This window comes from Lithobates pipiens, unplaced genomic scaffold, assembly GCF_037356315.1.
Source record: "Lithobates pipiens isolate NorthernLeopardFrog02 unplaced genomic scaffold, aLitPip1_a1.2 Scaffold_10, whole genome shotgun sequence".
Classification (NCBI taxonomy): domain Eukaryota; kingdom Metazoa; phylum Chordata; class Amphibia; order Anura; family Ranidae; genus Lithobates; species Lithobates pipiens.
The window spans coordinates 63,369,911-63,383,330 of NW_027507686.1; the positions used below are offsets into that span (position 1 = coordinate 63,369,911).

The 13,420-nt window shown below is 48.0% G+C and overlaps 1 protein-coding gene across 2 annotated transcripts in view; it reads left to right on the forward strand.

Annotated features, from left to right (window-relative positions):
- Positions 1–13,135, forward strand: part of LOC143931346 (cytochrome P450 2C55-like) — a 168,112-nt gene extending 154,977 nt beyond the window's left edge. Inside the window, exons 1-3 of one of the 2 annotated variants that reach the window (XR_013262877.1) lie at positions 4,405–4,583; positions 8,837–8,885; positions 13,009–13,135. Coding sequence is in view for 1 of the 2 variants with exons in the window: in XM_077455754.1 (XP_077311880.1) it covers positions 8,837–8,885; positions 13,009–13,063 (104 nt within the window). In the remaining variant the exon portion in view is untranslated. Of the gene's footprint in view, positions 1–4,404; positions 4,584–8,836; positions 8,886–13,008 lie in introns of those variants that run through there. The other variant, XM_077455754.1, reaches the window with a different exon arrangement.
- The last annotated feature ends 285 nt before the right edge of the window (positions 13,136–13,420 follow it).

A 13,420-nucleotide genomic window follows, 5' to 3' on the forward strand; every position in this document is an offset into this window, starting at 1 on the left:
TCACCACATTTATATGCAGGAAATATAAAAAACAAAACAAAAAAAAAAAACATATTGTTATACTGTACGTTACCCCATGCTGTTTTTGAGGCCTGTAATAAGAGAAAGGTGGTACATTAGTGGATAAACCAGCGGATGCCCAGATTTCTACGAAGCCTTATCCGATGACGAATTTGCAAGGCAGGGGCTTGGTATGGTGAAGTCAATGCTCGGCACAGAGGACAAATTGGTGTTTGTATAAGCCATCTGTAAATACAAACAGAATGGAAAGTGTGAGCACATGGTAATGTTCTGGTGGTCCCTGCATTACACTCACAGAGGCAAATGGAACAGTTAGGCTGCTCCACTGCCGGTGGTCTCGGTGGTGCTGGGCGGTGTTCTGCAGCTCTGTCTCTGGGGGAACGGCTCCGGTTGTTTTCTGCCTCCTCCCGTCTCCTCCGAAGTTGTCCTCTTGTCCGGTGAGCAACTGGAGACTCTTCTCCCTCCTGACGGGATCGCCTTCCACGGGACGGATGGCGTGAAGCCCGTGGCATGGTGGTGGTGATTGATGCCGGTGTGTCTGGAAAAAACTAAAATTGTTAAATACTAATAATACTAATATATACAATAATAGTACAATAGCAATATATTTGAATAAAAAAAGCTAATAATCCCAGGAGACACAATCTGACGATATGACCCGGTCAGCTCCCAGTGCAGGAATGTTTTGAAACAACTGCAGTCCAGTTTGAACCGGTTTGAAGCCCACTGTGACATCACACACCTCATACCAACTGCCACTTTTCTAGTATGAAAACTTTGACTGGGAATACCTCGGCCATGTAACACTGTAGCCAAATTCATTTTATATCATTTCATAGATTTTACATATAATTAAACTGTACTATGGTCATTTTAATGGCTGGGTATGCTGGGCATAATTCTCAGTATCTGTTCTTATTCTGTTTGTGTGGACCCTGCACAGTACCACTTCTCTTGTCCCGTATGCTGGGAGTTTTTCCCAGTATCATAATTACCTAGGTGGATGCTGCATCTGTCCCCTGGCCACTCTACATGGAGAGATGAGCGATCAAAAACTGTTGATCCCTCGGTTCGCAGAGAGCTGCAGACTGTCAGTCACCGCTCTCTGCTCTGCCCCCTCCTCACTCTCTGGGGTGCTGGGCTGTGGAGGGGGTGGAGTGGTCGGCTCAGGCTTTCAGCAGCTCACTGAGAGGCTGATCTGGGTGCTGGTCCAGGGACCTGGTGGATCCCAACTTCCATTGTTGTGATGACGCGGGTTCCTGGATCGACTTCTGTGACGTGTCACAGGAGTGCAAAACAAGCTTTGGCTGTACTTCTCCTTTAACCCCTTGCCGCCCAGGCCAATTCTGACATTTCTCTCCTTCATATAAAAGTCATCATTTTTTTTCTAGAAAATTACATAGAATCCCCAAACATAGATTTTTTTCTTAGCAGAGATCATGGAGAATACAATGGCGGTCATTGCAACTTTTTATCTCACGCAGTATTTATCAAATGTGTATTTTTTGGAAAAAAAATAAAAAATAGTTTCATGCTTTAAAAAAGCAAAACATTAAAAAGTTAGCCCATTTTGTTTTGCATAATGTGAAAGATGAAGTTACGCCGAGTAAATAGATACCGAACATGTCATGCTTCAAAATTGCACACGCTCGTGGAATGGTGCCAAACCTCGGTACTTTAAAATTCCCATAGGCGACGCTTTAAATTTTTTTACTGGTTATATGTTATGAGTTACAAAGGAGGTCTAATCGCTAGAATTATTGCTCTCGCTCTAGCGTTCGCGGCGACACCTCACATGGGTGGTTTTAACACCGTTTTCATATGTGGGCGGGACTTGCGTATGCATTCACTTCTGCGTGCGAGCACATGGGGACAGGGGCACTTTAACTTTTTTTCTATTTTGTGAATTTTACTTTACATGTTTTTAGTTTGACACTTTAAAAAAAATAATAATTTTGATCACTTTATTCATATTACAAGGAATGTAAACATCCCTTGTAATAGGAATATGGCATGATCGGTCCTCTTTACAATGAGATGTGGGGTCAATAAGACCCCACATGTCACCTCTAGGCTGGGACAGCTGAAATATAAAAACGATCTCAGCTTCCCAGCCGAGGCGGCGCTGTTTGAATGCAGAGGCCGGGCGTGACGTCATAACATCGCGCCCAGCCTCTAAACAGACTCTGGCGACCATCTGGTCCGCCGGAAATTTCTATGGTAAACATCCAGGCCTGGTGGATCTGTTCTCCACAGCAGTAAGTTGGTAGAAGCACCGGAGGGTGGTGGGGAGGGGATGTCCCCTCTCGCCACCCATAAGAACGATCAAGTGGCTGAGTGAGTACACCGAGGTAAATCAGGGTTCTCAGAGCACCCTCTATATCACAGTTCCCCTTTCAACCGTCCTCACCGTGCACCAGAGTACGGTGTTCCCCCTTAAATCAGGGTTCCCAGATCATCCCTTATGTTAGAGTCCCCAGAGTTCTCCCTTATATCAGAGTCTGCAGAGTCCCCCCTTACAGTGTAAGAGAACTCTGTGGATTCACATGTAAAGGGGGAACGGTGCTTCCAATGGGTAGTATGTGCCCTCCTGGCAGGGATCTCTGTGCCCCCATTGGGTAGTGTGTGCCCCCTGGTGGGGGATCTCTGTGCCCCTACTGGGTAGTGTGTGCCCCCATCAGGGATTTCTGTGCCCCCACTTGGTAGTGTGTGTGCCCCCAGGTGGGGATCCCTGTGCCCCATTGGGTAGTGTGTGCCAGTGTTGCCAACCTACCAGATTGAAATTTACTGGCATGACACCCAGAATTTACTGGCAAAGCCAAATTTTTACTGCCATTTTATTAAGGTTAAAAAATTACAGTTTTAATTGCAAATTTCAGTATTTGGGCTACAAACAAGTACACTATCTGAATAGCAATGCAATTTAAGGTTCAATATAAAAATAGTCCATCATATTTTGTTCACCATCTCCTCCTGCCCCCTCACCTCCTGCCACCATCACCACCTCCTTCTGCCACCACCAGCTCCTCCTGTCACCTCCTTCCCCAACCAGCTCCTGCCAGCACCGTCACCTCCTGCCACAAGCTCCTCCTGCCACCACCAGCCCCCTCCAGCTCCTACCAACATCACCAGCTCTGGCCCAAGCTCCTCCTGCCACCACCAGCTCCTGCCACATGCTCCTACTGCCCCCATCAGCTCATGCCACCATCACCAGCTCCTCCTGCCACCACCAGCTCCTGGCACTTCCTGTCCCCACCAGCTCCTGCCACAAACTCCTCCTGCCACCATCACCTTCTGCCACCACCAGACACTACCAGCTCCTCCTGTCACCTCCTTCCCCAACCACTCAGAGTGTGACACTGTCATGTATTGTGATGTAATGTGATATACTGTTATGTAATGTGATGTGATATTCTGTCTCACAGGCAGCACTGTACACATTGCTTGGATGCAGTCCAGGCAGATCTCTGCAGACAGCAGGCATGGGGGGAGGGGGATACACAAACACTGCATGGGGGATGGCGTCACTTTTCTATAGGAATTTGGTGAAAAGATTAGAACTGGGAGGAGGAGGGGGCCCCTGTCAGGTGGGGTGTTGGGGGCGCCTGTCAGGTGGGTTCAGGTGTTCCGTGCCCCCCCATCAGTGGTGTCAGTTGTTTGGGGCCCCTGTCGGGTAGGGTGTTCGGGGCCCCCCCCCGTCACTGGGGTCAGGTGTTTGGGGCCCATGTCGGGTGGGGTGCTTGGGGCCCCCGTCGGGTGCGGTGCTTGGGGACCTGTCGGGTGGGGTGTTCGGGGGCCCCTGTCAGTGGGGTGTTCTGGGGCGCTTGTCGGGTGAGGTGTTGGGGGCCCCCCATCAGCAGGGTGTTCGGGGGCCCCTGTCAGTGGGGTGTTCGGGGGCCCCTGTGATCTCTAATGGCAGCTCTGATGCTGAGTGTGAATCCTCCGGATTAGAAAGGAGGAGAGAAAACACTGACAGATCATTACAGTACAAGCCGCTCCCCTTCTCTATTGTCCCCGCCCCCCCACACATCCCGACCCTGGACCCGATCTCACTACTAAGGTGACATCACTGATAATGACACTTACTATATCTCCGATGAAAAAGCTCTGCCTGTAATCTCCAAAAAATCCGCTGTATGGCGCTGTTCCTCTGCTGTGATGAGAGCCGATAAGCCGCCTTCAAGACACAGAAGAAAATGGCGCCGGTCGGCTGGCGCTTGCCTGTTATGAGCGTTATCCGCCTGTCCCCTCCGCCAATCAGCGTAAGCGCGTGCCCGCCCTCTCCGCCAATCAGAGTATCGCACCTCCCCGCCCCCTCCGCCAATCAGAGTAAACCCGCCCCCCCGACGCACAGGGCATGCGCAGGCTGTGACACCGCTCAGCCCTGATGTACGGACAGAAGACAGATAGCTGGAGAGTGAATTCGGCTTTCTTCTCCCTCCAGTCTGCAGGTGGCAATAGAGATCTCCGCTGTGCAGTGAGGGAAGGCTGTGCCGTTCTCACTCATTCTATGCCCTTGTCACATGACTAGAGGGAGGAAGAAGAAAGATATTTCTCAGGGGGTACGTAGAAGGAGGGAGAGGGGACAACTTACCTCAGACCTTCCCTCTCTGCTCCTCACACAGCCCCCCCCCCCCCCTCTCAGAGCTCAGGGCTCACTATAACACATGGAGGTCACACTACTAGATTGTTCTGTGTGATAAGAGACGAATTCTATGCTCTGCACTGTCTGTCTTTCTCCAGAATAAAGCTTCTCCCATCCATGTAGATCTATACCTTATCATTACAAGAATGTCATTAAAAATGATCCTCAGTCATAGAACAGAACATGAAACCAAGATTAACCTCCCCAGAAGATTTACCCCCCATGACCAGGCCATTTTTTGCGATACGGCTCTGCGTTACTATAAGTTACAATTGCGCAGTTGTGTGACGTCTTCTGCCAGTATGTGCCCACAAAACAGAAGATTTTGTGCGGCATCTGGGCAGCAAGCACATGGTATGTGCGATGGAGATAGAGGAGGCAGCCAGGAAGATATTCAGCAAGTGAGTATAGCAGATCAGCAACTTATCACATAACCTCTCAAGCTGCAAATGTTTTTATTATGGCCAAGTTGTCTACATCTTCATTGTAATTCAAACACTGATGGAAATGTCCTGCAAAACTCACTTCTCTTCTGTACAGCAACAGCACCGTCCCTTTTCCACATGTCCGTTCAATAAACGTGTTTTTTGTGTCGATTTTCCTGATTTGTGCAGGTTGTTGCAATCAGTGGCTTTATTGTCTGCATAATATTTTCAGCTGTCTACTTTGCCAACAATGACTTCACTGCTGAGCCACAACTGATGCCAAAGACACCGTCTCAGAAGAGACACAGAAAGAAAAGAATCTCTATTGTGCCAGATGAAAATAGGGACCCGAGTGGGTGCAGGGAACTGCTGCACAGGGCAGCCATCAGACATTTTTGGGCCCCTTACACAGCTTTAGGCCTGGCCCCCCCCGGGCCTGACCACCAACATTCTCCAGAGTCTCCCCCTTCGCTGTACCACCAAATTCGCCCACTGGCCATTCCATGTCCTCCTTTGTCTGCAATCCCATCTCCTCCATCCCATATCCTCATCCTCCTCCAGTCCCATCTCCTCCATCCCATATCCTCATCCTCCTCCAGTCCCATCTCCTCCATCCCATATCCTCATCCTCCTCCAGTCCCATCTTCTCCATCCCATATCCTCATCCTCCTCCATTCCCATCTCCTCCATCCCATGTCCTCTTCCTCCTCCATCCCATTCCACCTCCAGTCCCATCTCCTCCATCCCATATCCTCATCCTCCTCCAGTCCCATCTCCTCCATCCCATATCCTCATCCTCCTCCAGTCCCATCGCCTCCATCCCATATCCTCATCCTCCTCCAGTCCCATCGCCTCCATCCCATATCCTCATCCTCCTCCAGTCCCATCTCCTCCATCCCATATCCTCATCCTCCTCCATTCCCATCTCCTCCATCCCATGTCCTCTTCCTCCTCCATCCCATTCCACCTCCAGTCCCATCTCCTCCATCCCATATCCTCATCCTCCTCCAGTCCCATCTCCTCCATCCCATATCCTCATCCTCCTCCAGTCCCATCGCCTCCATCCCATATCCTCATCCTCCTCCAGTCCCATCGCCTCCATCCCATATTCTCATCCTCCTCCAGTCCCATCTCCTCCATCCCATATCCTCATCCTCCTCCAGTCCCATCTCCTCCATCCCATATCCTCCTCCTCCATTCCCATCTCCTCCATCCCATGTCCTCTTCCTCCTCCATCCCATTCCACCTCCAGTCCCAATTTATCCATCCCATGTCCTCTTCCTTCTCCAGTCCCATCTTCTCCTACCACAGGAGGGGGAAGTGGGACAGGAAGGTAACAGTGGGACAGGTGGGGGCCAGTGTGTTAGGAGGGGGGCAGAGAGACAGGAGGGGGAAATGTCACAGAAAAGGGGGCAGCCGGATAAAAAGGGTGCAGCAGGACAGGTAGGGGACAGCGGAACTGGAGGAGGAGGTGTCATGGGAGGAGGTCAGCGGGACAGGAGGGGCAGTGTCACAGATAGGGGACAGCAGGACAGGTGGGGGGGCAGTGTCACACACACCTTGGGACGCACCAGTCCTCCCATCTCTCACCTGTCCAGCAGTACCAGGAGGGATAGCTGACCCTGTGTCCCATCTCCACCAGGCTCTACGGGCCACAGCTGCAGGAGCCCAGGCGCTGCAGGCTCCTCCTCCCTGACCTTTTCCTCCATGGGGCCCTCCTACTGCCCCCGCACACTGACGGCGGGCCTGGTCTGCTCGTGAAAGGCGGTGGTGGGCTCAGACTAGTAAGCGCCGTTCTCCTTCCATTGCGTGCGAATGGGGGGGGGCGGGGGTTGCTAGTGAAAGGCGTTGGAGGCTTCTCTCTCCTTCTCAATATCGGACGGCCTACAGGGGCCCGGCCAGTGCATGACAGATTAATGTCATGTCTTGATGAACGGGCAGCGGGCCTGGCTAGTGGGGCCCCTTAGGACGCTCGGGCCCCTTATAGTAGAACTGCCTGTAACCCCTGATATCAGCCCTGCTGCTGCAGCAGTGATGATACTATTGGATCATTTATGCACAACACTTTCTGTTTATCTTTGACTCACTGTGCTACTTCTAACCAGGTCTAAAGTTCCACAACAGCTGTGCGTTACAATGATATAGTGAACACTTTAGGTCTTCAAACTAATAATACTGACACGTGTGCGGGCACCTTGTGGAGATGGCACTTAGATTTCACTTCAACTAGTTTTCTTAGAGCCTTGGAAGTGCCTAAATCCCAGGCTATACCTACAGCCTGGTGCTAATAATAAGCCCGGTCTTGCCAGCCTACATGTGGAAGCCTTTATAGTCAAGGTGCTTATATTGGATCTTTGAACAGCAGAGAGATTATATCTGAGGTGGACGGAGCTCATCAATCACTACAGACAAAAGTCAAGAACTTATGTAAGGTGTGGGCCTGGAATCAGAGGGTTGCCCAGGAGCAGAAAAAAAGTACCTTATGACTAAGCAGTGTGTGCCACTTGCTCACTTAAATCTTCAGTCATGTGAGCATTATTGACACATTCATGTGATGTAGTTTTGTTGTAGCAAGAAGAGGCAAGGTCTGGGGTGCCTTGGCATACTTTGCTTAGTGAAGGTGATGTTCAGTCTCCCTTGCAGCAACAAGAATTTAGTTCTTTAGCATAGGTAAGGGTTTACAAGCTTGTACAGTTAGCCCTTCATTTAGTTTCTTTATTTTGACACTAGAAATGTGGTCACCTGATAAATTCACTTTTAAAGCTCTATACCCAGCTCAGAAAACAGTGTCTTAGTGAGGCTCCATTTTATAGAGATGCTTAAAGTGGTTGTATACTCATTTTTTTAACTTTTACCTACAGGAAAGCCTATAATAAGGCTTACCTGTAGGTAAAAAAAAACATCTCCTAAACCTGTACGGTTTAGGAGATATTCCCCTCGGTATGCGCCGCTGACTGCAGCGGCGCATGCGCACAAGGGGATTCTCGGCCTGAAAATCTGGCAGTGGCCGACCGGCCGGAATGAAATCTCCAGCGCGCATGCATGGGAGTGACGATATCGCGGCTCCGGCCACTCACAGCGCTGGAGCCGCGATACCCGGAAGAAACGCCGAGGGAGCATGTCAGCTCCCTCGGCGTGGATCGGGCCAGATGTCGGGGCCTCGTTCTAAGGTAAGTATTTCATAATGAGCTAGTATGCGGTGCATACTAGCTCATTATGCCTTTTGCTTTGCAGGTGTTAAAAAAAAAAAAAAAATTAGCGGGTTTACTACCACTTTAAAGCGGAGTTCCACCTGGGAAAAAAAAATACGTTGGCGGCTTCACTCTTGCAGGACATGGCGTAGCTTGCAGCAGAAAGTGCAGCGATCTATGCCCGGAAGTGGGAGCAAATTCCTGAATTTGACAGGTATCTGCTCCCTGCTTTTATTTATTTATTTATTTATTTTTTTATCGCAACTCTTTTAGAATCACTTTAATGCAGGGCTTTGGCTTTTAGTTCAGGAAGAAAAAGCCTCCACTGCTGGTTTCCCAAAGTCTTTCTGTGCAAACGATGGATGGCGTAATGTCTTAATTTATTTTGACATAATGGTAAAAGTGCTTGCTGACCTGGGATGAGCATTGGTAGGACAAAGCACTGAGGAACCATCTCCCGTAGTTTAAGACGTGCTTATTGCATTATTTAGGACTTAATTTTTTGATTAACGTTACATTTTAATTCTTCTTTAATGTGTTACTTTTTTTTGCAGACCAGAGCTCCGTTGAAATAGTGAATGAAGAGGTCACTGTTCAAATTAGGTGAGAATGATTGTGAGATTAGTTTGAATAGTTGACAGTTTTCTTAGTTGTGTAAAGTTTTCTTATTTTATATATTTCAAAGATTGAAATAAGTAAGATTCCTCCATCCACACATGAGGTGTGGCTTGCTGCTTTCCTAGTTATCAAAGATCACTGAGCTGAATGGAGGTGAACGGGGCCACCATGCCTCTGTCGGTGTCCATGTGAGCTCCCTTCTTATCTCTGTGCTACAAGCCAGAACTCCAAAGGGCATATATGTTTCGGGGCTTTGCCCCTTTTTCAAAGCCCCCAACATATTCTCACCCACTACTCACTGTGGTTCTGGCTTGCAGCGCAGAGACGGAGGGAGCTCACAAAGATGCCAATAGTGGCATGGTGAGTGGCGAGCCCGGCTCACCTCCATTCAGTTCAGTGATCTTCGATACCCTGTGTCCTAGTTAGTGATCACCCTGTCTAAAGCCCCATACACACTATCAGATTTTCTGCTGAGTTTTTCCTTCAGATTTACCAAAACCATATAATATGAGGTCAAACATTAGGAGTTTCAATGTGTATGCAATCAGGTAGGCCCTTCTACTACATGGTTTTGGTAAATCTGATGACAAAAATCAGCAGACAATCTGATAGTGTGTATGGGGCTTTAGGAGCTGCGTCCTCAGTACCTTAGTGTAAGTTTGGATATGGGTTGTTTAAAAAAAAAAAAAAAAGTTACAATTTTATTAGACCAGTGCCTTAGCTATTGTTTCTCTTAATTACTCTTTTTATGATATACTTATCACCAGTTGCATTTGAATCCGTTGCTCCTCTGGGTGACTTCATTGGTTGTGTGACCATGTTAAGAATTGTACTTGCAACTAGTATGCATATATACATGTATATAATGGTTGTGTTTAAAAATTAATGGAAATCCTAAGTGGTATAATGACTGGTGCTAGATTTTTCAGACTTAAATTTGTTTGTTAAATCTGCAGGGCCGAAGCTGCAGAACCTGCTGAGGAGATAAGAAACAAATTGCTTGTTTGTCCTTTTAACTAGAATTGATTATTTGTAGTAATATGTGGTGTTTTTTTCTACTCATTCTGTGCCCCTTTAGAACTTAATCAGGCTGCTGTTAATCCTGCAGACTGTACTGCAGGGATGGCCAACCTTTTGAAGAGCAAGGGCCACTTAAGTGACTTGGTAACCAGTCACGGCCACAATGAGCGGAGAAGGAGGATGACAGGTCCATGTACACTCCGCATATGCAGAGCCGACACAGTCCACTCTACTCTATGGGCCCTCCGATCCACCCAGATGGAAGGGGACAGATCACCTTCTGTTTTTTTTTTCTTTTAGCGGTTCGGATTGAAGGTATGCAGATGTAAACGGACACAAGTCTGTTTACATTTTCCACTCCATAGAGGTGAATGGAGGGTCTGATTGGGTTGGACCAATCATGTGAAAGGGGCCTAAGGCTGCTTTCACACTGATGTGCTGTGGTCTACCCAGAGCAGTGCACCTCTGGCTTTTCTTGGGGTTAGCTGCACTTTGCCATAGAATTCTATTATATCCTGCAGGTGTTGTATACTTTCTGAAAGCGCACCAAACCCATAGGAAATAACAGAGGTCTATGGCTCAGTGCAGTTTGAAAGCAGTCCAGTAACCACTGCAGATTATAGTATTAAACATACCTTTAATAATAGTCTTCAATTCGGGTATCACCAGCTGTTGCTGTTCCAGAAAGAGTGCATTTGGTATCACTCTGTCTGTGACAGGATGTGGCGCTATACAGGAAGCATCGTCTTATATGGCTCTGCTACACAACCGCTTGCTTCCACTACCACCGGCTTCATTCACAACACTGATGCTCTGGGATGCCGGGTCGAGAACCTGCAATCTGGGCTTGCCAACCAGCCATCCCAGAGCAGGAGGTCGCGGGCCACATCAGAGGGCTCCGCGGGCCACTGGTTGGGCACCCCTGCTGTACTGCATGTGAAGCAGAGGTCAACATGAGTGGCTTGCAGAATGAAATTAAGTGGTTCCAGAATGCTAGGTTGGCAGCCATTGGTGTATACAGTGCCTTGAAAAAGTATTCATCCCCTTGAAATTTTCCACATTTTGTTATGTTACAACCAAAAACGTAAATGTATTTTACTGTGATAAAACAACACAAAATGGCACATAATTGTAAAGTAGAAGTAAAATGATAAATGGTGGCCAACGTGATTTTAATTCAGCCCCCCTGAGTTAATAGTTTGTAGAACCACCTTTCGCTGCAAGTCTTTGAGAATGTCTCTACCAGCTTTGCACATCTAGAGTGACCTTTTTGCCCATTCTTTGCAAAATAGCTCAAGCTCTGTCAGATTGGATGGAGAGCATCTGTGAACAGCAATGTTCAAGTCTTGCCACAGATTATCAATTGGATTTAGGTCTGGACTTTGGGTCATTCTAACACATGTATATGCTTTGATCTAAACCATTCTATTGTAACTCTGGCTGTAGGTTTAGGGTAGTTGTTCTACTGGAAGGTGAACCACCGCCTCAGTCAAGTCTTTTGTAGACTCTTAACAGGTTTTCTTATAAGATTGCCCTGTATCTGTCTCTGACCAGCTTCCCTGTCCCTGCTGAAGAAAAGCATTCCTACAACATGATGCTGCCACCACCATATTTCACGGTGGGGATGCTGTTTTCAGGGTGATGTGCAGTGTTAGTTTTCCGCCACACATAGCGTTTTGCTTTTAGGCCAAAAAATTTAATTTTGGTCTCCTGACCAGAGCACCATCTTTCACATGTTTTCTGTGTCCCCCACATGACTTCTCGCAAACAAGACTTCTTATGGCTTTTTCTTGGCCTTCATGATGCTGTTTGTTCACTAAGATTCTCTAACCAACCTCTGAGGGCTTCACAGAACAGCTGCATTTATGCTGAGATTAAATTGCACACAGGTGGACTGTTTATTAATTAGGTGACGTCTGAAGGCAAGACTAGATTTTAGTTGGAGGTATCAGTAAAAAAAAAGTTAAAAGTTAAAAACCATTTTTATCGTGTTCCTTCCACTTCACAATTATGTCTAGGGGTGCAACGGATCGTCACCGATCCGTGATCCAAACGGGTCACCCCGCTCGGATCGGCACACGCCGTGATCCGCGGCGAGCTCCCCGGTCACGGTCTCAGGGAAGGCCGCCGCTTCGGCCTAGGTCTGAAGCGGCAGCCATCTTTATTCACCCAGGCCGTTTACAATGTGATTGCTCCGTCAAATGACGGAGCGATCACTTATAAACAAACCAAATCATGACATGACACCGGTTCCTCTCTCCCCTCTCTGTACTGATCTGTACAGTGGAAGGGGAGAGGTCGGATGGATGCAGCACTGTGGGCTGCATCTGTAGTGCCCACAGCGCTGCTCTTTGACAGCCTACTCTGCAATACTCTGCCAATATTCTGCCATACCCTGCTAATATTCTGCCATACCCTGCCAATACTCTGCCATACCCTGCCAATACTCTGCCATACCCAGCCATCCCCTGCCAATACTCTGCCATCCCCTGCCACTACTCTGCCATCTTCTGCCAATACTCTGCCATACCCAGCCATACCCTGCCGATACTCTGACATACCCAGCCTTACTCTGCAATACTCTGCCGTACCCAGCCATGCTCTGCCGTACCCAGCCATGCTCTGCCGTACCCAGCCATGCTCTGCCTTACGCAGCCATGCTCTGCCGTACCCAGCCATGCTCTGCCGTACCCAGCCATGCTCTGCCGTACCCAGCCGTACCCTGCCACGCTCAGCCAATGTTACAGTGGGGGAGATTGTGGATATTACAGTGGGGACTATATGGCGGTGGAATTTTCACAGGTTTCTGCAAATTCAATTACTATTTTCTGATCCTAAAAATGATCCGATCCGTGAGTTTTTTTGATCCGTTGCACCCCTAATTATGTCCCACTTTGTGTTGGTCTATCACATAAAATCCCAATTTAAGTTTTTTTGGTTGAAACATGACAAAGTAAAAATTTCAAGCGGTTTGAATACCTTTCTTATGGCACTGTATATAATTGATGACAAGACTTAGTCTAAAGTAGAATAACTTTCTATTGCGTATCCCTATAAATTGTCTATAACAAATTTGTCTATTCTTTAGGCTCCTTCTGCTGAGAGCCCCAGGCCTTCTCTTTGGGTGCGCACTTGTAAAATGACTCCTATTAGCAACCCAACAGACTCTAAGCCACAAAGGATGCCAACGCGACAGTCATCGACATCACATGGTGGTAGGATTACTATTAACTTTTTAAATCTTGGTGACATTCTTGACAGGTGATCTCCATAGGAATTGGAATTAAAATAGATAATCTATGACACTATAACCTCTAACCACTTGCCGACCGTGCTATAGCAGAATGACGGCTACAGTGCTGTCGTTTAGTTCTAGGAGGGCTTCTGTTGACGTCCTCAAGATCGTTGCCCGCTGCAGTGCTCACCCAGCGTGCTCTGTGATCGCCAATCACAGTGGCCCTTTACCACATGATCAGCTGTGTCCATACACGGCTGATCAA